We start from the raw sequence: 23,570 nt of genomic DNA, 5'->3' as shown, positions 1-23,570 counted from the left end.
GTTTTGAGTATAGGAGCAAAGAGGTCCTTCTGCAGTTGTACAAGGCCATAGTGAGACCGCACCTGGAGTATTATGTGCAGTTTTGGTCTCCAAATTTGAGGAAGGACATTCTTGCTATTGAGGGAGTGCAGCGTAGGTTCACAAGGTTAATTCCGGAGATGGCAGGAGTGTCATATGTTGAAAGAATGGAGCGTCTGGGCTTATATATACTGCAATTAAGAAGGATGAGAGGGGATCTTATCGAAACATATAAGATTATTAAGGGATGGGACACGCTAGAGGCAGGAAACATGTTCCCAATGTTGGGGGAGTCCAGAACCAGGGGCCATAGTTTAAGAATAAGGGGTAGGCCATTTAGAACGGAGATGAGGAAGAACTTTTTCACCCAGAGAGTTGTGAATCTGTGGAATTCTCTGCCTCAGAAAGCAGTGGAGGCCAATTCTCTGGATGCTTTCAAGAGAAGTTAGATAGCGCTCTTAAAGATAACGGTCAAGGGATATGGGGAGAAGGCAGGAATGGGGTACTGATTGTGAATGATCAGCCATGATCACAGTGAATAGTGGTGCTGGCGAGAAGGGCAGAATGGCCTACTCCTGCACCCACTGTCTGTTGTCTATTGTCTATAAATCAATTTCTATCCACAAGAACGCGAACTAACATATTCCCTTTCTTCCTTTACACAGGATCATTTGTGTTTGCTGTTACTGTTTCTGATGCTGATAAAGGCCCCAATGCAGAACTACAGTATTCCTTAACAGGAAGAAATACAGAAATGTTCCAGATTGATCCACGCCGAGGTGCTATCATGGCTGCTCAGAGGTTAACGGGAGGCACTGACATTACGGTTACTGTTAACGTGAAAGACAGTGGAATCCACCCCATGTCAGATTCTACCACTGTGACAGTCAGATTTGGAAGTAAGGCTGATTTTCCACAAATCAAAGCAGGGCAACAGATTTTTGTATTTCCAGAAGATCAGAAGGTGGACACCTATATTACCACAGTATCAGCCTCTTCCACACGGGAAGATGTAAGAGGGCCATTATCCTACTATGTAGCCAGTGGTAACCTTGGTGACGTCTTCCATATTGATCAGCAGACAGGGAATCTTGTTCTTCTGAACCCTTTAGACTTTGAAGCTGTGCAAAACTTCGTGCTGTGGATCGAAGCCAGAGATATGGGGTTTCCTCCCTTTTCTTCCTATAAGAAATTGGATATAACTGTGAAAGACGTCAATGACAATGCACCAACCTTTAAGCAGGATCCCTTCACAGCTAGTGTTATGGAGAATTCCTTCTCACACAAAATAATTACCATTGTCGCTGAAGATGTAGACAGTGGGCCCAATGGGCAAATAGAATATACCATAGTGGATGGTAATAAAGGCAATAACTTCATCATCAACAGACAAACAGGGGAGATCAGACACACCGGGCAGTTGGACAGGGAACGCATTGCTCAGTACACGCTAACAATTCAAGCAACTGATAAAGGGGCATCTTCAAGGAGCTCTTTGTGTCATGTCATTATCAACGTCTTGGATGAGAATGATAATGCTCCAAGATTCTCACAGATATTTAGTTCTCAGGTGCCCGAAAATGCAGCTATTGGTTACACAGTGACACGCGTTACCACTTCAGACGAAGACAATGGAATAAATGCTGTTAGTCGGTATTCGATAACGGACGTGAACCTTCCCTTCTCCATAAATCCAAAAACTGGAGACATCACAGTCAGAAGGCCTTTGAATCGTGAAGATATGGATCACTACACTGTCAGAGTCTATGCCCATGATTCTGGGTGGACCGTGAATACTGATATTACTGTTTTTGTGACGGATGTCAATGACAATGCCCCACGGTTTGCTTCTCCATCATATTACCTTGATTTCCCAGAGCTCACAGAGATTGGCTCCAGAGTTACTCAGGTGGTAGCTACAGATCCTGACAGTGGCCTTAATGGTCAGGTATTCTACTTCATTAAGTCGCAGTCAGAGTTCTTCCGAATAAATTCCAGCACAGGAGCGATCTGCACCAAGCAATATGTAAAATATCACAATTCCACCAGTTCCAACAACCTAAATATTAATAGGCACAGTTTCATTGTGATGGCTTCAGATCGAGGTAGGGTTCCCTTAGTGAGCGAAACGACAGTCATTATCAATATTGTGGACAGTAATGATAATGCGCCACTGTTTGATTCACAAAAATACTTTACTCCTGTTACTAAAAATGTCAAAATTGGTACAAGGCTAATTAAAGTCACTGCAATAGATGACAAAGATTACCACATGAATTCAGAAATAGAGTATCATGTTTCTGATGGAAATGGTTCAAATCAATTTGCGTTGGACAAGAATAATGGCTGGGTCTCTGTCGCATCCTCTCTGAGAGCCTATGTACACAAAGTGTTCATAATCATAATCACAGCCATGGATAAAGGTAATCCCCCACTGTCCTCAATGGCCACAGTCCATATTTTGGTAACTGAGGAGAATGTCCACATTCCTCAGTTCTCTCAGAGTCACATCAGCATCACCGTGCCCGAGAGCCTTACTGTGGGGACAGTCATCAGAACAGTTTCAGCTCGGGATAAAGATTCTGATATGAATGGGTTAATCAGATATAACATTTCTAAAGGGAACGAGGGAAGATTGTTCTCTATTATTAATTCAACTGGTGCTTTATCTCTTGCTGGACAATTGGATTATGAGACCCAGCAAGTCCATGAATTGACCATTAGTGCTGAAGATGGTGGTTGGGTGAAAAGAACTGGCTTCCTCGGTATTACAGTCCACGTCACTGATTCAAATGATAACGTGCCACTGTTCAGCCCCAACGAGTATTTTCCAATTATATCAGAGAATGCTCCAAGTGGGACCACAGTAGTTCAATTAAATGCCACCGATGCAGATTCTGGAGGTAATGCAGTGATAGCCTATGCGATTCAGTCAACAGAAAGTGATCTTTTCGCCATTGATCCAAATACTGGAGTCATCAGAACCCAAGGATTTTTGGACTTTGAAGCCAAACAGAGTTATCACTTGCATGTGAAAGCCTTCAATGTTCCAGATGAGGATCGCTTCAGCTTTGCCGATGTGTATTTGCAGCTGAGTGGTGTGAATGAGTACGTCCCTCGCTTTGTCTCCAGGCAGTATACCTTTGAGATTTCAGAGGCTGCGACCGAAGGCACTGCTGTCGGGGAGGTATTCGCCAGTGATCGTGACCTTGGCGACGATGGAGAGGTCAAGTATCTACTTTTTGGTAAAAGCAGAAAGAAGGGATTCAGGATTGACGAAAAGACTGGCCATATTTATGTATCAGGCCAATTGGATCGAGAAAAGGAAGAGAAAATATCTTTGAAGGTTCTAGCTAAGAATGCGGGAAGCATCCGTGGATTTGATGTTGACGAAGTCTTTGTGAAAATCACTGTGCTGGATGCCAATGATCCTCCTGTTTTCACATCCGAGGAATACTCTGTTCAGCTTAGCGAGGAGGCTATGCCTGGAGCTCATGTTATTTTTGTAAGTGCCTTTGATTCTGACTCAGTTCCCAGTTGGAGCAGATTCACCTATCGCCTTGAAAGCGAAAATGAAAAAGGCGCCTTTTCCATTAACTCACAGACCGGCCAGGTTTCAGTGGCAGCAGAGCTGGATCGTGAGTCCATTCCTGTGTACAACCTCTCTGTTTTGGCCGTTGACTCAGGAGTGCCTCCAGCCACCGGCAACACCTACTTGCTCATTAACCTGGAGGATACAAATGACAATGGGCCGACTTTAACATCCACGAGTGGAGAAATTGCCGAGAACCAGCGTGCAGGAACTGCGGTGACGGCGCTTAATGCCACTGATCCAGACCTTCCACCAAACCAAGGTCCCTTCACCTACCAGTTGCTCAGTACAAGCTCCGCTACCAACTACTTCAGCCTCAGCTCTGAAGGGATTCTTACCACCACCAGAGAAATTGACAGAGAGCAAATCAGTGATTTCTACTTGTCAGTGGTCACGCGCGACTCTGGTAGCCCGCAGATGTCTTCCACAGGAACCGTGCACATCGCCGTGCATGATCAGAATGACAACCCATCTGAGCCCAGAACCGTGGAGGTGTTTGTGCACTACTTTGGAAACCTATTCCCTGGTGGGATTTTGGCCAGCGTTAAACCCCAGGATCCAGATGTTTTGGATAATTTCCGCTGTACTCTGACGACAGGGGCTACAACTCTTTTCAGCATCCCAGCAGGCACATGCAGTCTGAACAGCCAGCCAAGGTCGACAGACGGAACCTTTGATCTGATCGTCCGTAGCAGCGATGGTTTGCACAGCGCTGTAAACAACAACGTCCACGTTTTCTTCATGGGATTCAATAATCTTACGATAGACAACAGTGTCCTTCTTCGCCTGAATTTTGCAACTGTGAAAGATTTTCTTACCAACCACTATCTGCACTTCCTACGCATTGCTAACTCGCAACTGACTGGAATGGGGACCACGATACAGATCTACGGCATTTATGAGCAGGATGAGAAAACATACGTAATGGTAGCTGTGAAACGATTTAGCAATCAGTACATCAGCCCCAGTGGGGTAGCCACCTTTTTCGAGAGCATCAAAGAGATCTTATACAGGCAGAGTGGAGTTCGGATAGAATCAGTGGACCATGACCCTTGCACAAATGATCCGTGTCTGAATGGTGGAAGCTGCCTGAAAAGGCTCGCTGTTGGTCCAACAGTCCAGAGTGAAGAAAGCATCCCAGTGGTTATTGTGGCTAACATAGTTGTACAACCCTTCATCTGTCGATGCCTGCCAGGATACTTTGGAGAGGTCTGCGAAACTGACATGGACGAGTGCCTTCCATCCCCTTGTCACAATGGAGGCACCTGCCACAATTTAATCGGTCGATTTTTATGCACCTGTCCTGAAGGGTTTATGGGCACTGCTTGTGAACGGGACGTCAATGAATGCCAATCAAATCCCTGCAAGAGCGGCGGAAGTTGCCATAATTTTCCAGGAGGCTTCAGCTGTACTTGCAAAGCTGGATATACAGGTATACATTATAGGAGTTTTATTGTTATACTTTATTCAGATCTTAAAATTTTAGAAAATAAGGGCAGCACAGAGGCGCAGTGGTAGAGTTGCTGCCTTACAGCGCCAGGGACCCGGGTTCGATCCTGACCACGGATGCTTGTCTGTACGGAGTTTATACATTCTCCCCAAGACCTGTGTGGGTCTTCTCCGGGATTTCCGGTTTCCTCCTACTCTCCAAAAACGTACAGTTTTGTGTTTAATTGGCTTGATATAATTGTAAAATTGTCCCTAGTGTGGGTAGAATAGCGTTAGTGCGTGGGGATTGCTGGTCGATGCAGACCCGGTGGGCCAAAGGGCCTGTTTCCATGCTGTATCTCCAAACTAAGCTAAACTAAAATAATGATGATAGATTGCTGACAAAGTGTATGGAATCGGATGGTGATCATAGTTAATTTGTCACCTCTGGCAAGCCATCATAGCTCCTGGAGCTATGGAGGTGTGTAAATGCCATCTGTACATGGCAGCTTGAAGTTCGGGTGGTCTTGGTACTAGAGTGCAGGGAGCGTAGTTCAAAAAGCCTTCCATTTGTCTTGCAGATTAGCATCATTACAGCAGGAAGCTGAGTGAAGATGAGGTTAAGCAATGCACAAAGAAAAACTGGGAAATGTTTCAGGGTAATGATGAGACTGGGCCTGTTCTAGACTCATTAATTAAAAATGTGGTTTGCTTACTATCACATAGCAAGCATAAAGTGGAGTTGATTTTCTTGAATCACCCAGAGTTTACTCTTTCAATTAACTCAGATACTTAGCATTGAAACCATCGGTTTTAGCGTGTTAAGGCGGAGAGGAATGCCCAGTTTAAAGAGCAGTCAAAACAAAAGGAGAGCGTCCACTTTGTGCATTGGGATTAAACATTAGGTATGTTGTCTCATCTCAGTCACCCCCAAGCCTCCTTAGGACAAGTGACCATCTCATTGTGCTGGGGTTCACTCTAATGTGGAATCAGCAAACTGTGTTCATCAGTGCATACGTCCCAACCTTGGAAGTTATGGATGCAGCCAAGGGAGTCTGCTACTCCAACCTTGAACAAAGCCTGGCCTACATCCAAGAGGAAAACAAGCTAATCCTCCTGGACGACTTCAATGTCAGGGTCAGAAAATCGCAATCCTTTGGAATGACACAATTGGCAAGGAGGGAGTCAGAAAAGCTAACTCTGACAGCCCCCCCCCCCCCCCCCTCCTGGCTAAATGCTTGAAGCAGTCTTGCCTTCAGCAGTGAATAGAAACCAAAAGCCTTTCATCCTTTGACCAACAAATTTACCTCTTATTTTGATGGATTATATTTTGCCAGCTGCATTGTGCCTCATTTTAGTTAATCTGTTCGACATTCGGGCCAAGAATAGTCAAAAGAGGTTAGTTCAGTCAAATGTCATTTTAGGTTTTAAACACTTATGCACCAGAGATGAGTTTGGTAATGATCATTTAGGACATTTTTTCCTCTGTTCAAAAGAAGATACAATTGCTTCAAATAAAATAGGGTTTTTTTCTTCCTGACCTTTTTTTGAACTATTCCCCTTCCCATTCCATATGCTTTATTCACTTAAAAGGATTGCACTTACTACATTAAATTATTTGTATTAAAATCAATAAATATGTATTTGAATAACTAAATACCAAAGCAGATGCAGGTCTTGATATTATTGTCAACTTACAGTGCAAATCAACTTACAACTTAAGTGCAAATCACACACAACATATGATTTACGACAAAATTCAAGAACATTTTGTCCAAATGTTGCAGTCATCATTATGGCTAAAGACCCCATATATTGATGTCATTAGTCATTTCTAATATTATTATGGAACTTCTATTAAAATGGACCTTGATTAAGGCATAAATTTTGATGATTCTACATTCTTAATATTCATTCTACAAAGGGAAGCAAAGTGTATTGGAAGGTATTGCAGAAACAACACATGGTTTGCCAAGAACAGCTATTTATAACATAAAATCAATGCACTTCAATCATTCCAATTCTACACTTACTGTTTGCTATAACATCTTCACCTTAATTTATAGGTTTAAATTAAACTAATATTTTTCGTAATATAAAGCTAAGAGCAGCTTGAAATGCACGTGAAAGGCATTTTTTATGATAATAATTAAAATGTGTGCTGTCTTATTAACTTAATTTGCCTCTAAATTGGCCCCTTGTGAGCAAGTGAGCAGCCATGTTCATAAGTATCGCTTGGACATCCCAGTGCATGTGTTGTTCATGGGAGCAACCTCTCCCCATCCCCATCCAAGAATGAGCAGATTACCCATTATGTTTACTCACCTAAGTTTTTTCAGTTGTTCTGTCATCTTATCTTTCTCAGAACAGAGGTTTACCTAGATGAGGAAGTACAGATGCCTACAATGCTAAAGCCATCCTGTTAAAATATTTCTCAACTGCACTGTTGCAATAATATCAATGAATTGGATAGCCGCAATTCCAAGAGTCAAATGAACGTTATCTATCTTTCAAATCAAGTATTGGATAATATGTCTGGGCTTACTTATCGAACCATGCTCCATGTAAAACCGTTCTTATTTTTGATCAAAACAAGGTCTTGTTATTTAAACATGGAATCCAATCTTCTCATGTGACAACATTAAACATTTGTGACATGCTTCTAATTTGAAATTAGAAGATTTTTCATTTTTTTAAATTCAAATAAGTTTCCTCGGGTGTGATGTTTCTACTGAAAATGATAAGGACCTGATTCTCTCAAAGTGAAAGGATGTAAACCCTGTAATATGATTGATGACCTGTGTCTTTATTTGTGCTGCCCTTCTCAGTTCAAACTGGGAGAATATTAAGCAGTACATTCCATGCCCAGGCTAACATTAACCAACACTATGAGGATGCTCCATTCAGTCCCTGAAGCCTTAACACCCTAGTTCTCATTTTAACACCCTTACAATCCTTCACATTTTGAGTAATATGACAATTTTCCGACATCTTAACACACTTTTTGGAGGAGGACTAATAGCTAATTTACTTTGAATAATTACACTTTATTATCAGTAGCAGGGTTGTTAAGATGGGAGATGTTATCCCACCAGTAGACTCCAAAGGGAAAATAACACAGTCACTGTTTATTTAGTGAGAGTTGAGCATTTGGGCACTAACTTTAGAGACAAAGGGAGTCATTTTGCAGCTGTACATTATTGTTGTACACTTACCAGAAAATGCCATCCAAAAAATTACACGATGGAAAGTTTAAAAAAAACATTTTGATTATCTCACCATTTTAAAACTGCCATGCATGGGATAAGCTGTTATGTGTGTATTACACTAATGTTTCCTTTTAATTGCTGCAGGCAGAACATGTGATTCTACCATTAACCACTGTGAGTGCAATCCCTGTTTCAATGGAGCAACCTGCCAGAATCAAGCTGATAGTTATTACTGCCACTGTCCATTTGGTAAGGAAGGACTAGACTATAAGAGCATGCATCCACAAACGTATATATACAAATGCATAGTCCAAATTTGTTCTCAATTTTTTTGAGCTGTTCATGTTATTTTACCTGAACCAGGCTGAATAGAAAAAATATTTTTTAAATAGGTTATTCTCATTTTTGCTTTCTTTAGATTGGGCATTAAATTATATTGATAAATTTGGTAAAAATGGTATCTTTGAAAATTAAACTATTAAGTTGGGAACATGTGAAAAATAATTGATAATAATTATTTTTGCACTGAATGAATTGTAATTAAGTTCCTTTGATATATTATTCTGATATTTGGTTTATTCATTCCAGGCTGATTCAAACATATTTCAGAGAATGTGCCCAAACTCCTATTTTATGAAAGTCACATAACTTATCCGCACTGTGGTTATTAGTTGAGTGTCATACATTAAAATTGTACAGTATTTAAGTTGCAGCATGCATTACATCACTTGAACTAATGTCAGGATGATTTACTAGGTTTTACAGCAATAGTAAATTTCAAATGTACTTCTTTGGCTGCAAAGGGTTTCAAGTCGTCCCGACATTGTGAATTGGCTGGATGAGTGGAATTAACTTATTTGTTTCTTTTCTTCTTTGTTTCTTCCAATACATGAAGAAGATGCAGTTGTGAAAATCATGTTGACATGATTACTTTCAAATTCATCAGCCCAACTCTTATTACCACTGCCCAATTATTTTTATATGATATTTTCATTAATTTTCATTATTTATATATGATATTTTCATTAATTTGCAGCCAAACTGAAGTTACGTTTGGACTGTGACCGAGAGAAAAATATTTTTAGATGGTACAGTGAAGATGTCTGCCCTGTCCCATGTGGAAACTGTTTAAAGTTTATTTCCACAGTTGTCAGAAAGGGAGTACCTCCTTCCTCTTATTCATTTTTTTGTGTTCTCCTCCCCTCATTTGTGTCATTGTTTTCCTTTCCCCTCTCATAAGTACCGTTTTCTCCTCCTGCCCATCCCAGTCGAAGTTTATGCAACTTTCTTTCATGAGTTCATCCCAAATTTTTCTTCATGAATTTGCCTTAATATCCTTTTATCCACACACCTCATGCTTCTTGCAAATAACATTGGTACCTCTCAATTTCTATAACCATTACTCTGACTGATGAAGGCCAATGTGCCAAAATCCTTTAGACCACCCTATCTACCTGTGACGCTACCTTCAATGAACTGTATACATGCACTCCTAGATCCCTCTGCTCTACAAGACTCTCTCAACCCCTAACCATTCGCTGTGTAGATCCTACCCATGTTCGAGTTTCCAAAATGCTACACCTCACATTTCTCTGTATTAAATTCCAGCAAATATTCCTCAGCCCACTTGGCCAACCGGTTAAGATCCTGCTGCAATTTTTGACATTCACCTTCACTATCTGTAATACCACCCATTGTTATATGCTAAATTGAGAAAATTCTTGGTCTGTTAGAAAATCACACAACAATAAACTTTAGGTCATGTCTATTAGATCACTGCCCTTCAATATCATATCCAGTTGGCAAACATTTATCAGTCAGTGAACACAAACATTGGTTCCCTAAGGATGGCAGTAGAAGCTTAAAGTCTTGTACAGTTAAATTAGGCCCAGACCATAAATAACAGCCAAATTAGCTCATAGATAAGTATTGGGAATGACAGCAAATGTGAATGTTTGTTCACAGAGAAGCAAACAAATACAGGATCTTGAATCCTGAAATGGGTGATCATTTTGACTCAATCGGTGGGCCGAAGGGTGTGTCACAACACTGTATCTCCAAACTAAACTAAAACTAAACAAATGCTAATATAGTCCAATTTGGTTACCCTTCAGAGATTGGCCATGACTTATTGCTTTTATATGTCAATGATTATAAAAGAAAAGTGAAAAAACCTCTTCATTATTGATGGTGGAAAATGCTGCTGAAAGCCAGTGCTTAAAATAGTCAGCTACAAAATCAAATAAGTGTAATCTCAACTCGGTGATCCATCATGCACAGTTGAATGAGCTGGACACAATACTAACTGGAATGCTAAAATAAGTAGAGAAATCCATAATGCTATGTTGATTTGTGGAGAAAACATTTTAAAAAATGAATCCTTTCACCAATGCAAGTGTTAAGATTTCCCTTACTTCAACATCTACAATGTTCAGTTTCCTTCTTCTTGTCATCAAAGATAACTGAATGGATAGATGAAAAGATAAAAGATAACGATGAACGTTTACTCTGGTTGTGTGGACTCTGAACTGGCTATTAAGGCCAATAGACAGATAGGGAAAGTAGGTTGTAAGGTGATCCGTTCCTTCCACCACTAACACAGGGCCACTGTGTGTTCATGAAATTCTCTGTACTCTCCTGACTGCTCCTCCATTTCCAGAGAAATCCAGTGCTTTTCTTTAAGAAGACTTTGAATATATTCTTAAATCTTAATTTCTTCTCAAGTTACTGCTGGATTAAAATGTATGTTTCTACCCACCCAATGTAGCTGAATATGTATAACTATGACCATACTGTTGGTGAAATTGGCTTGGGAGAGATCACTGATGTTGGCTAACTTATTGGTTCGGAGGATTTTGCAAAGACAATATTGGTGGTATCTTTCCAGTGCATCCTGTTAGTAGCTCAGGACTCGGAAGGGTGTAGGAGCGCAGGGATTATGGCTGCCTAGTAGACTGAGTTTTGTCTGTAATGAGGTCTTAAAGTTCAATTCCCCTTTTCCCCAGTTGGCCAAAGACAATGCTGGAGCATTGAAAGTTGCAGTGAACTTCATCATCAATGTCAGCCTTTACCGCTCTAACTCCTCACATTAAACTGAACTTCCTAAGCCCATAATGAGCCAATTCTGTTCAACACTGTGGGTATTCACTTTCCCGATGTAAATTGCAATTGGAAGCACTTACAATTTTTAGTCTCTGTAACATCTGGAAAAATGGTCTTAATTATTCTGTTTGTGAAGGGAACATGCTAACTTGTACAGAAACTATTGCCATCATGCATTAAAGTAAAGTATTAAGAGTGAAATAAGTGCCAGTATGGCAGGCCACCAGCAAGAATTTAAGGTGATTCAAACCACATTGGACATTGCTGCATATTGAATGCTGAGAGCTATTACTTCATTCTATAATTTTTTTAAAGATAAATCACAATTATTTGTTTTCACCATATTTGTACGAATCCAAAGTTTGCATGCATTGGCTTGCAATGTAGTCAAAAGCTTGACGATAATAGCAAGTCACAAAATGAAGGCTGGAATATAAACTAGATACTCCAGATGGTGTATACAAACAGATTCCAGGCTGTCCTTAGTATTAAACAGATAATATTGACAAAATATAAAGTGAACTCAAATTTGAGCATTTCTTTAAACCGTGACCCTTCAGATATCCTGCATTCTGAAATAAACATTCAACCTATGTGCATTATGAATTGAAAAAAAAAAGGTTTAGACATTACAGTAAAACTCTAAATTTCCCTGGGACTAGATGGTTCAGAGAATTTGGGTACTGCCCCATCACTTCAAAGACCAGAGCTTCAATCTAGTACACACTGAAGATTCAAGCTCAAAGATCCCAATGTAAAACAGAGCAACTTGATGGGTTAAGTTCTCACCAAAACAGCAGTTAACTTCAGTTAACTTCTCACCAAAACAGTAATTTCACTCATGGAGTCATAGAGTCATGCAACACAGAAACAGGCCCTTCAGCCCAACTCATCACGCTGACCAAAATGCCCACATAAACTGCTTTAAAGGTGGAATGGTACCATTCTACTGTGAAGGGAGAACCAGACACTCTTGGACCGCAAGGATGGTTGACGTGGGAGACGAATAAATTAATACAATTTGGTTGTTTTGAAGGATGAAACTGTGTAGTTGTGGAGGAATGAATGAGCTTGCTAAGCATCCAATCCAACTACATATACAAATTATGAAGAGCCAATAATAAATTTTCTATTTGTGTCCCATCTTCAAGGTAAATCTGGAGATGTTACTAACTGTTCCCGGATCTCTGCTAAACATACATTATCTCTTGAGGTGGCATTCTACACTGGGCTTTCTAAAGTCACAGACTTTTGAGGCCAAAAGTAGCGGATCTCAGATGGAACTGATTGCTATGACTAACTACCATAGTTTCCCTAAGTGTAAACATGAATAAAACTGACCTTTTGCCATTCGTCTTTTTTTGAGTCTTTGGCTTCTCCCTTCAGAATAACATAGTACCATTCCAACTTATCCCTTCAGAGTACCCTTCCAACTTTAAATCAATTTATTGGGCTGAACACTTCCAGTGTGCCTCCACTGGAGCTGGCTACCAGCCCCCATTGTTAAACATAACTCTTGCTCTTGGATTAGGAAAGCATTAAAGCTCTCTCCATTAAGCAGCCGGGGGTCTCATTTCACCTAACAGCAAAGCAAAATCCCTGAGAATTCAAGCACATACATTTTTTATTGCAAAATTCCCATTCAGTCTTTGCAATTTATGACACTGGGAATTGCCACATTTTGACCTCAAAATTGTATTCATACTAATAATCATGATTACAAAACTAACAAGACCAAGTTATACCAGTATCCTGACAAACACATACCAATGTAATGTTCGTTAATTTCTGTTCATTATTGGGATTCCCTCTTACTCCTCTATCTGTAAAAGACCTTAACTGTGAGAAATGGCTTTAAGAAACACACATACTGAACTAGCAGCTGGGTGCAAAGTAGTTCACGATCATTTAATGCCAGGTTATTCTTGTTTACCTGAGACAGCATCTTATGCATTAAGGTCTGAGACCTTCCATTAATGACAGGTAAGATCATCCAGTGTATGCTTATATGATAGCGTAACCTTCTAAGTGGAATTGAGGGAAGGGACAACACTGCCCCTTTGTGACCTAGAATTGGATATTTGTGGATCTCAGAGAACATACACCTATAACCCTAGATCTTTCTGTTCAACTATGGCCTCCAGGCCTCTACCATTTACTATGTAAGCCCTGCACTGGTTTGACATACCAAAGTGTAACACCTCACACTTGTCAAAGTTCTCTTGCATTCTTTCAAAAACTCAGCTTGGACTGTGTGATCATTAACAGAGAATAAGAAACTGCTGGGGGAGCTCAGCAAGCCAGGCACCATCTCTGGAGGGAAAATAGTTTAGTTTATTTATTGTCAAGTGTACCGAGGTGCAAAGAAAAGCTTTTGTTGCGTGCTAACCAGCCAGCGGAAAGGCAATACATGATTCCAATCGAGCCATTCACAGTGTACAGATGCACGATAAGGGAATAACATTTAGTGCAAGGTAAAACCAGTAAAGTCCAATCAAAGATAGTCTGATAGTAGTTCAGGACTTCTCTCTGATTGCAGTAGGATGGTTCAGTTGCCTGATAACAGCTGGAAAGAAACTCCCTGAATCTGGAGGTGTACATTTTCCAACTTCTATATTTTTTGTCTGATGAGAGAGGGGAGAACATTTCACTTTGGGACCATTCTTCAAATCTAAAAAAGTTTGCTAAGTACCTCTCACATTTTTTTTTGCTCAAGATTCCAGCATCTGCAATCTTGTGTGTCTCTGAGGAATGTTCAAGTTGCATAGCCCCATGCCTTTAGTTTGGGATTCTGGTTCCTTTGACTTTCTCTCAAAGCATTTTGCATGATGGGTTGTTTTTTTTGTTTCATGCTCTCAACTTTTTCTGACTGAGTGAAATTGTTTAATGTCACTAAAAGACTCCAGGCGGTTTTGTCGATGACTGAGAGACCCTCGGCTGTTCTTGCTTTAGTTGGAAAGTGCCAAATTGAATCAGAACCACAGATTTTGAGTTTGTTGTTGTGATTGCAGTCACCTCATGAAGAAGATAATTAAAAACAGCAGTGTTAGTGAAATAGACAGCTGTGCTCTGCCCTTTCACGACCACAGTATGCTAACAAAACCTTTATGAAATAATATCCCGAATCGTTCAAGATAGTTGAGAACTTTTTGGCAATCTATGCGCCGCAGTGTCATGTTATATTGCAGTTTCCACATGATGGGAGAGTGGGACACAACCCAACATTCCCTTAACCTATCTAAAGCAATATTTCACATATGAAAGTGTACAGTACTAGTACTGTAAGATGTATTCACATTTATTAGAGAGGTTATGTGGTGGGGAGGCACTCGTATTGTTAACAGAGTGTGCAAGAGAGTACAATGCAGTGTTTCATCAACACAATCCATGTCATTAGACTTCAATGTGTCAAAAAGAAATTTGTGGGACTTACTATTTGATAGAGCAAAGCTATTCATAGGGAAATGGCTAACAGAAATATTGCTCAGGGTTCACTAATATGAAAACTTCAGGAGCAGTTATTGTTTCTTTTCTTTCAACGCTGATAACTTTAACTGTTTTTTGTTCCAATTACGTAAATTGATAACAATTGATAGGGATTGGTAAGAACACATTAATATGGTGGGAACCAAATTGACATCAGTCAACTTCATTGACCCAGAATGTTTAACAATGTTATAATTTTAGTTGAGTTTGTTAATTCAAGCCTGAAAGCTTATCCAAACTGCTGTTCCAATAATAACTGACTGGAGAACTGGCTAAAGGTAGTTGGGCCAAGTAGTTGATTGTCAAATGTACTCACTGTAATCCAGTATGAGAATTTCTTCTTATACCTTCAGACATCTGCAATTTTGCTCACAGTGCCTCACATATACATCTATAAAGTTTTTACTTTGCTCTTTCATTACCATTGGAATAAAGATCAAGGTCAGTTAAAGTTAATCATTCTAAGTGTCTAGTTTTCAAAGAGGTACTTAGAGTGAGTAAAGCACAAATTTTCCCCTGCTTTTTGCAGGCAAAGTGCTCAATAAATCACTTTCCCTACCCTGTTAGTTCTCATTTGCTGCAATCTGATTTGTGCCACATAAATAAGTCTCACACGGATCTTGTGGAAGGATAAATACCTTGTTGCTTCACAACACACAAACAAACGTAAGGGGCTAGAGAATGTTATGCATCTGGAAAAAATATAGAAACATAGAAAATAGGTGCAGGAGTAGGCCATTCGGCCCTTCGAACCAGCATCACCATTCAATATGATCATGGCTGATCATCCAGAATCAGTACCCCATTCCTGCTTTCTCCCCCATCCCTTGATTCCGTTAGCCAGAAAGATGCATAAAACTGATGATATGCATGGGATGAACATATCTTTATTGCCCAAGGCCTGTGCACAATTGAACAGGCTTTTCACCGTTTGTACAAAGAAAGGCCTCTTCTTTTATCTACTCTACTCCAGGGAAGTTGGCACCTAAAGGGTTAGGTTGACGCATCAGGGTGGTGAAGAAGCAACAATTTATTAAATTGGAATATGTTGTGATTGGGCCAGTGTCCAGTGGGGGGATGATATGGGGGTGGTGTGGTGGGGCCAAAGAGACCTAGCAACAAGGTTAAGTACAGAACCGACAGTCTGCACAGCCTCCACCTGGTCAGATAGGTCCTCTTTAAGGTTTGCTGAAGCAAGCCCCTCCTCATGTCCGGATCAGAGTGCTTCATAGGGATCACAGAAAAACAACTTGACTCCTTCCTCGCCTCATCCAGTAACCTTGACAGTCCTTCCAGGTGAGACAGAGGTTCACGTGCACTTCCTCCAACTTCATCTACTGCATCCGATGTGACCTCCTGTATATCAGCGAGCCCAGGCGTAGACTACCAAACACTTGCCAAGGCCTGCGGAAACACCAGTTAACCATTTTACCACCCCTTCCCATTCCCATACTGACCTTTCTGACCTGGCCCTCCACCAATGCCAGAGTGAGGCACACGCAAACTAGAGGAAAAGCACTTCATATTCCGCTTGTGTAGCTTACAACACAATGGTATCAACGTTGAATTCTCCAACTTTAAGTAACCTCCACAAAACACAACCTTGCCTCCCACTTGTCTCCCCCCCACACCCCAGCTGATCTTGCACCTATCTCCCCTCCCCTCCCTCTCCTCTACATTCCTAAACCCCACCTCGTCCATCCTCTCGCTACACACTTTGCAACTCTCTAATCCTTTTGTGCCACACCTTGGGTGTGTTCATCTCTGACCAAAGATAGAACAAAGAGAGACTTTAAGTGCTAGAGTAACTCAGTGGGTCAGGCGGCATCTCTGCAAATAAAGAATAGGTGATGGTTTAGGTCGGGACCCTTCTATGACCTTTGCCAATCATTTTCCAATCAAAACCCACCCTCGCCTGTGTTCACCTATCAGCTGAGGCGTTTATTCACAAAATGCTGGAGTAACTCAGCAGGTCAGGCAGCATCTCGGGAGAGAAGGAATGGGTGACGTTTCGGGTCGAGACCCTTCTTCAGAGATGCTGCCTGACCTGCTGAGTTACTCCAGCATTTTGTGAATAAATACCTTCGATTTGTACCAGCATCTGCAGTTATCTTCTTATACTTCACCTATGAGCTGCCATGCTTTGTCTTGCCCCTCCACACTTCTAGCTTTCATTCTTCCCACCCCTGCAAACTGACTGAAGAAGGGTCTTGACCCAAAACATCACCTATTCATGTTCTCCAGGATGCTACCTAACACACTGCGTTACTCCATCATTTAGTATCTTTCCTTCTCAATGTTTTGTTTCCAATGCTGCACCGTGCCTCCAACAGACAAACTGATGGGAGTGAATTTATTTATCTGAACAAATGAGTAACGGTTCAATCTATGGCAATCGCTCCAGGATGAACCACAGCAGTCGAGCTCCAGTATGGAAAGGGCACTGGTGTTTGTGAGTGCTCAGAGGCTGCGCTGTGAAACATCATCAAGTTGTTCACTGAAGCAAATGAGAGTTGGGCCTTGCACTGAAAATTGTGCAACACCAAGGCCCTGTCCCAATCTGCCACTGCTGCACCACATTGCCCTCTGGCAAAAACAGTGCATGATGAGCCTGGAAAACACCAGCGTAACCGGTAGTCAATTGAAGTGAAGAATAATTAGATCATATCTCAGACGTAGCACAAAACTCTTGTTGTACAAAGCAATAGTGATCGAGCCTTCCTACATGTTTCTGCGGTCAGGACCACCTTCAGCAGGCATCTCAAGGCACTGAACAAGTACTATCTATGCGTTCTTTGCAAAAATCCCCTGAAGTCACTGCAAGCTAACTAGTCAATGTCAGCTCCCAGCATTGTGACCCCAGTTGTACTCAGTCAATTTTGGCAAACAGTGCTGCAACTAGAAGGCCGGCTGCCTCACACTTCCAGCAAGCTGGGTTTGATTCTGTGTGGAATTTGCACATTCTTCCCGTGTCCATGTGGGTTTCCCCCTGGGTGCTGCAGTTTCCACCCACATCCCAAAAATGTGCAGGTTGATTGGCTAATTGACTATGGTAATTTGTTCCTATTGTATAAATGAATAGTATAGTATAATCTGAAGGGATTGATGCAATGTGGGGAGAAAAAAATGGATTAGTCTTAAAATGGGTACTTTATGGTTGGCACAGGCTCAGAACAGCTGGTTTCCATACTGTATCCTCATGAGGTTACAACTTTATTATTGGGTAGATCACATAATTCGACTGCCCAATGCCAGGTGCTCTAAACAAACACAATATCCCAAACTTTGTCAATATCCCAAACTTTGTCAAGAGATTACCAGGCAGAGAGGGAAAAGGGTTTGGACCAAAACCCAAAGTGATGGAGTAAATCAGTGGGTCAGGCAGCATCTGTGGACAAAATAGATAGGCGATATTTCCAAGTCAGGACCCTTCTTCAGACTCAGGATTCAGAAATGTGCTCTAAGTTTCCTGGGAGATTTGTAACACCCTCACTGATCTATGGGATCTTCTGGCCCATGACCTCCCAAAGTGGAAAAAACAACTCTCGGGATGGCATTGATGACCTCAAAGCCATGCAATTTGGAGCACCGTAAAACTTTATTTGCGCAGGGGAGCAAAAGTACCACCTAACAAATTACCCATTCATCTCCCTGTCCTGTCAGCTACTTCCTGCCTCATGTGTTGAAAGGTCTACACTTCCTACAACAGCCTCTGCCACTTCAGAACCCACAAAACCCGAGTGGAAGCAAGTCGTCCTTGACCCTGAGGCAATGCTTAAGAAAATGAAAATGACCACCTCACCACCTCAAATTCCTCAGTGGCATGAGATGGAGTACAGGAAAAAATGAATGTGGTTATTTTTCACGTTCCCTGGTATTGATTTTACAACCCAGCTACAAGGACAAAGAAATAAACAGAAAGGAAAACACCAACTGGCTAAGCTGAAAACAGAATTAACTGGCAGCACCAACATCTTGAATGAAAATACGCAGTAATCGAAGTTAGACACAAAGTACTGGAGTAACTCAGCGGTCAGGCAACATCTCTGGAGGAAAAGAATAGGTGATATTTCAAGTCGAAACCCTTCTTCAGGCTAATGCAGTAACCTTTCAACTTGGTTCCTTCACCGGAGCAGTTTTGATTGACCTGACACACATCCAGCATTTTCTCTTTGTACCACTTGAGAAGATTTGTATTGTTTTTCAAACCAACTCATTGAAATATTCTTTTTATATATTCGCATTTTGGTTTGGAACTAACTTGCTCTAATTTATTACAAAACTTACGTCCATTTTATATTCTTGTAGGCAATAACAACCTGGGCTGAATTTCTTTTCACGAATGTCAGTAGCATATATCAAAAAATAAAATCCTTTGCAGAACAAACAGCTTGTTCAAATTAATTCAAGTTTAAAGTAAACCATGAAATATATGCAAAAAAAGAAATAAATGCCAAGTGATGTTTTGTGATATGCTGAGCTCATAAAAAAGTTAATGGTTATATAAGTGCTTGATTATTTTTTGAATTGTTGATCTGTCACTACTGGAGGGCAATAATTCAATCAATTGCACTGATTACTTTGTTGTTTCAGGTGTCTTTGGAAAGCACTGTGAACTGAACAGTTACGGCTTTGAAGAGATGTCATACATGGAGTTTCCCAGTCTGGATCCAAACAATAATTACATCTATATCAAATTTTCCACCATTAAAGAAAATTCCCTGCTAATGTATAACTATGACAATCAAACTGGAAACAAGGCTGAGTTCCTGGCCCTGGAAATAGTGGAAGGCAAGATGAAATTCTCTTTTAACCTTGGAAGTGGAGCACACAGACTGATGACAACCAAGAGGGTCTCTGATGGACAATTTCACACTGTGGTTGCAAGAAGGGCTGGACTAGTAAGTAACAAGTTCCCTGTTCCTTACTCCATATTGACTTCTGTGGTTCAATTTGTTATGAATGCATTAATTGTATTGGGAATGAAATGTATTTTTAATCTACATTAGAGAATGAACTTATTATGTTGAACACTCTTGGAACTCCTCGAAGGTATTTATTTCACAAAATGCTGGAGTAACTCAGCAGGTCAGGCAGCATCTCAGGAGAGAAGGAATGGGTGACGTTTCGGGTCGAGACCCTTCTTCAGACTCTTGGAACTCCGGTGTGTTACCACTAATGGGAAGAACTCTGGGAAAATCTTGCCATACCTCTGTTTAATGCTTTGTCGAGTCTCGCATTAAAATACTTATCAGGCACTGCTCAGTGCAATGGTTCATGTACCAATACACCAAAGTGATCAACAAGATTAGGGTCTCGACCCAAAACATCACCCATTCCTTCTCTCTAGAGATGCTGCCTGTCCCGCTGAGTTACTCCAGCTTTTTGTGTCTATCTTCGGTTTAAACCAGCATCTAAAGATCCTTATTACACAAGATTAATTTATTTGTTAGGTTAGGTGTGTATAACATCAGAAGACAGGGAATGGAATACAAGTGTATTCCACTTGTATCACCAAGGTTCAGCATCTCAAAAATATTGTGCGAGATCACCAAACCCCAGGGAGATGTGCAAAACAAAGCATTTGACAAAGAAAAACATCAACATCAGTCATACCATACTGAATTATTTTGAATTCATTTGAATTATATGAATTTAATATTGTTATATATAGTTTTGATTGCAAATTACTGTAAATACACATATTCCTGTATACAAATTTCTGTCTGGGGAGGAACTAAAAGTATTCAATATACATGCTGTTGAATCTAACTTTTCTTGCATCTACTGCTCTGCTCATCACTGAAATCCTGCTGATTTCCATCTGTCCTTATAAGCTCCAACACTTTATAATAACTAATCAAACAGATTCACTGCAGACCACAATGGAAACTTGGATGCTTTTCTTCTTTGCCGCACACAAAATACAGTGCAATCTCAGGAATATACAGTGTCCTTAAAGAGAAAGTACACACGGGTTCTTTAAAGGAAAATGAAAAACATAGTATTACAATATTGTAATATCATAATGACACTTTAATGCCGTTCACCAATTTCAAATGGAAGATTTCAACAAAGATTAGTGAATCTTTGTTAATTGATGACAAACTAATAATGATCAAAAGAAAAATCTAAAACTGGGCTTTGCACGTCTATATAACAGAAACATAGAAAATAGGTGCATGAGAAGGCCATTCGGCCCTTTGAGCCAGTACTGTCATTCATTGTGATCATGGCTGATCGTCCCCAATCAATAACCCTTGCCTGCCTTCTCCCCATATCCCTCGATTCCACTAGCCCCTAGAGCTCCATCTAACTCTCTCTTAAATCCATCCAGTGATTTGGCTTCCACTGCCCTCTGTGGCAGAGAATTCCACAAATTCACAACTCTGGGTGAAAAAGTTTTTTCTCACCTCAGTTTTAAATGACCTCCCCTTTATTCTAAGACTTTATCCCCTGGATTTGGACTCACCCAACATTGGGAACATTTTTCCTGCATCTAGCTTGTCCAGTCCTTTTATAATTTTATATGTTTCTATAAGATCCCCTCTCATCCTTCTAAACTCCAGTGAATACAAACCTAGTCTTTTCAATCTTTCCTCATATGACAGTCCCGCCATCCCAGGGATCAATCTCGTGAACCTACGCTGCACTGCCTCAATTACAAGGATGCCCTTCCTCAAATTAGGAGACCAAAACTGCACACAATACTCCAGATGTGGTCTTACCAGGGCCCTATACGACTGCAGATGAAACTCTTTACTCCTATACTGAAATCTGAAATATACTAAAACTCTCGTTTGTATGTTTGTTTGTTCCTGAACTACAGCCAGAACGGTTCCTCGATAGCGTGACAATTTTAGGCCCATCGTACTCACTGCCGTCCCTTTGTTGCTAATGGAAGAAGTTTCATTGAAATTGGTGTTATATTTTTAAAGTTATTCACATTTTAAAGTTTAAATCTATCTCCTAGGGAGGGAGGGGGGGGGTGTTGGAGGGGGGGGGTTGGAGGGAGGGGGATGGAGGGAGGGAGGGGAGAGGATAAGGGGGGCTGAGAGGGATGGGTGGGAGGTAAGGGGGGTGGGTTGAGTGGAGGGGGGTTGGGGGGAGAGAGGGGAAGGGAGGGAGGAGTGGGGGGGAGAGGGGGGGAGGGGAGGGGGGGGAGGAGGGAGAGGGGAGTGGGGGGAGAGGGGAGAGGGGGGAGAGGGGAGGGGGGAGGAGAGGGTGCTTAACGAATGCAGGAGAGGTTTGGGTCCAATGGGTCCACTTGGTCTAGTTAACCTATATAACCAAGATGTTTTGCCAAGAATAACTCAATGTCTAAATGGCCTTTAGAAATAAAGCTGCAGAGCTCACAGGCTAAAACATGATAACAAACTAGCATAATACTGGTTAGTTTATATGCCAATTATGATAAACCTACTTAATACTGCTTAGTTTGTATGCCAATGTTATCAAGCTATAAACAGCATTGTTTTAAACTAACTTGGACAATGGATCTTTTTTTGTTTGGGTTTCATGTTCATGTTGGCGAATAAGTACTAGTCTCTGATAATTTTTCAGACTAAGATTTATACGCATATCTCATTGCTCCATTGAGTGGCTGCTTCATCTTTGGAATGCATATGAGAGAGATTTTAATTAAAATCTGCATGTTCAAACTGTAAAGAATGAGATGGTACTATCCAATGGAAGGCATCCTTTTCTGTTATTCTTCCCAGAAAAAAATTATTCTGACATCAGTGGTCCATCATTACATTATTATTTGAAACTTTGCAATCCGTAAAATAGCCACTACAATTAGGTTTTGTTCTTCTGGACAGGGCACCAGAACTTCTCAGAGTTTGTTGACTCACATTGAGGATCCTTCATCTGCATGCATCGTTTAAGACAAAGGCCCAAATTAGATGCATATTTGGAATGGCCTGTTCCACTCTCCATATGTTCTTTGACCTCCATCCTAACCCCAATCTAGCACTAGCCTTGAGAAATAGACCATGGGTTAAACCATACTACTCACCTAGCCATGCACAACTAGTGTATGTTCACTTCATGCTCAGTTGGACTTTGATTTCCATGACCACTCTTTGAAAGCCATGCTGGCAGATGTGCTGACTTGCTTCACTGCTGGATTTACCACTGACCCCAATAATGGGGCCCAGCTGTACAGAGAATAGAAGGTTGTCCTTCCAGTTTGTCTATTTGGCTCAGTACCAGCTATAACGCCAGTAAGAGGCGCAACCCAGTGCTTTTGAACAGGGTCATCACCTTTAAGTTATGAAAGATATAAAAATTGTTTAAAGGCCTTTGACATTCAAGAGACGATATTTAAAGATGTGAGATGAAAATTTCTCACACACAGAGTGGTGACTGTCTGGAGTGGTGAGGCAGATATAATGGCAATGTTAAAGGCATTTGGAAAGGTACTTAGATAGGAAAGGCAGAGAAGGGTACGGGCCGAATGCGGACAAATGAGATTAGGGCAAATAGACCGTGCTGTCAGCATAGATGAGTTGGGCCACGAGGGCCCATTCCTGTGTTGCACAACTCAATGATTCTATTATCTCTCAATGTAAAGATCCCTGCAAAATCCCTTTCTCCAAACTGCCTCACCATGTTTTGCATTCCTTCAGCTCCTGCCTTTTACTATAAATGCTGCTTCCATCCATGGCAGTTGTGCTTTCAGCTATACAGATCCTTATGGATGGTTCCCTCTCTAAACTATCCTGCCAATT

The 23,570-nt window shown here is 41.0% G+C and overlaps 1 protein-coding gene across 1 annotated transcript in view; it reads left to right on the top strand.

The window, feature by feature from the left end:
• The window catches only part of fat4 (FAT atypical cadherin 4), a 326,374-nt gene that overhangs the window by 267,981 nt on the left and 34,823 nt on the right, over positions 1-23,570 (top strand). Inside the window, exons 10-12 of the mRNA XM_078398435.1 lie at positions 684-5,042; positions 8,392-8,496; positions 19,429-19,736. Coding sequence (XP_078254561.1) covers positions 684-5,042; positions 8,392-8,496; positions 19,429-19,736 — 4,772 coding nt within the window. The remainder of the gene's footprint in view (positions 1-683; positions 5,043-8,391; positions 8,497-19,428; positions 19,737-23,570) is intronic.

The sequence above is a fragment of the Rhinoraja longicauda genome, chromosome 1 (genome assembly GCF_053455715.1).
Source record: "Rhinoraja longicauda isolate Sanriku21f chromosome 1, sRhiLon1.1, whole genome shotgun sequence".
NCBI classification, from domain to species: Eukaryota; Metazoa; Chordata; class Chondrichthyes; order Rajiformes; family Arhynchobatidae; genus Rhinoraja; species Rhinoraja longicauda.
Note: the sequence above shows the minus strand (reverse complement) of the source record. Positions and strands in the feature narration are given on the sequence as shown.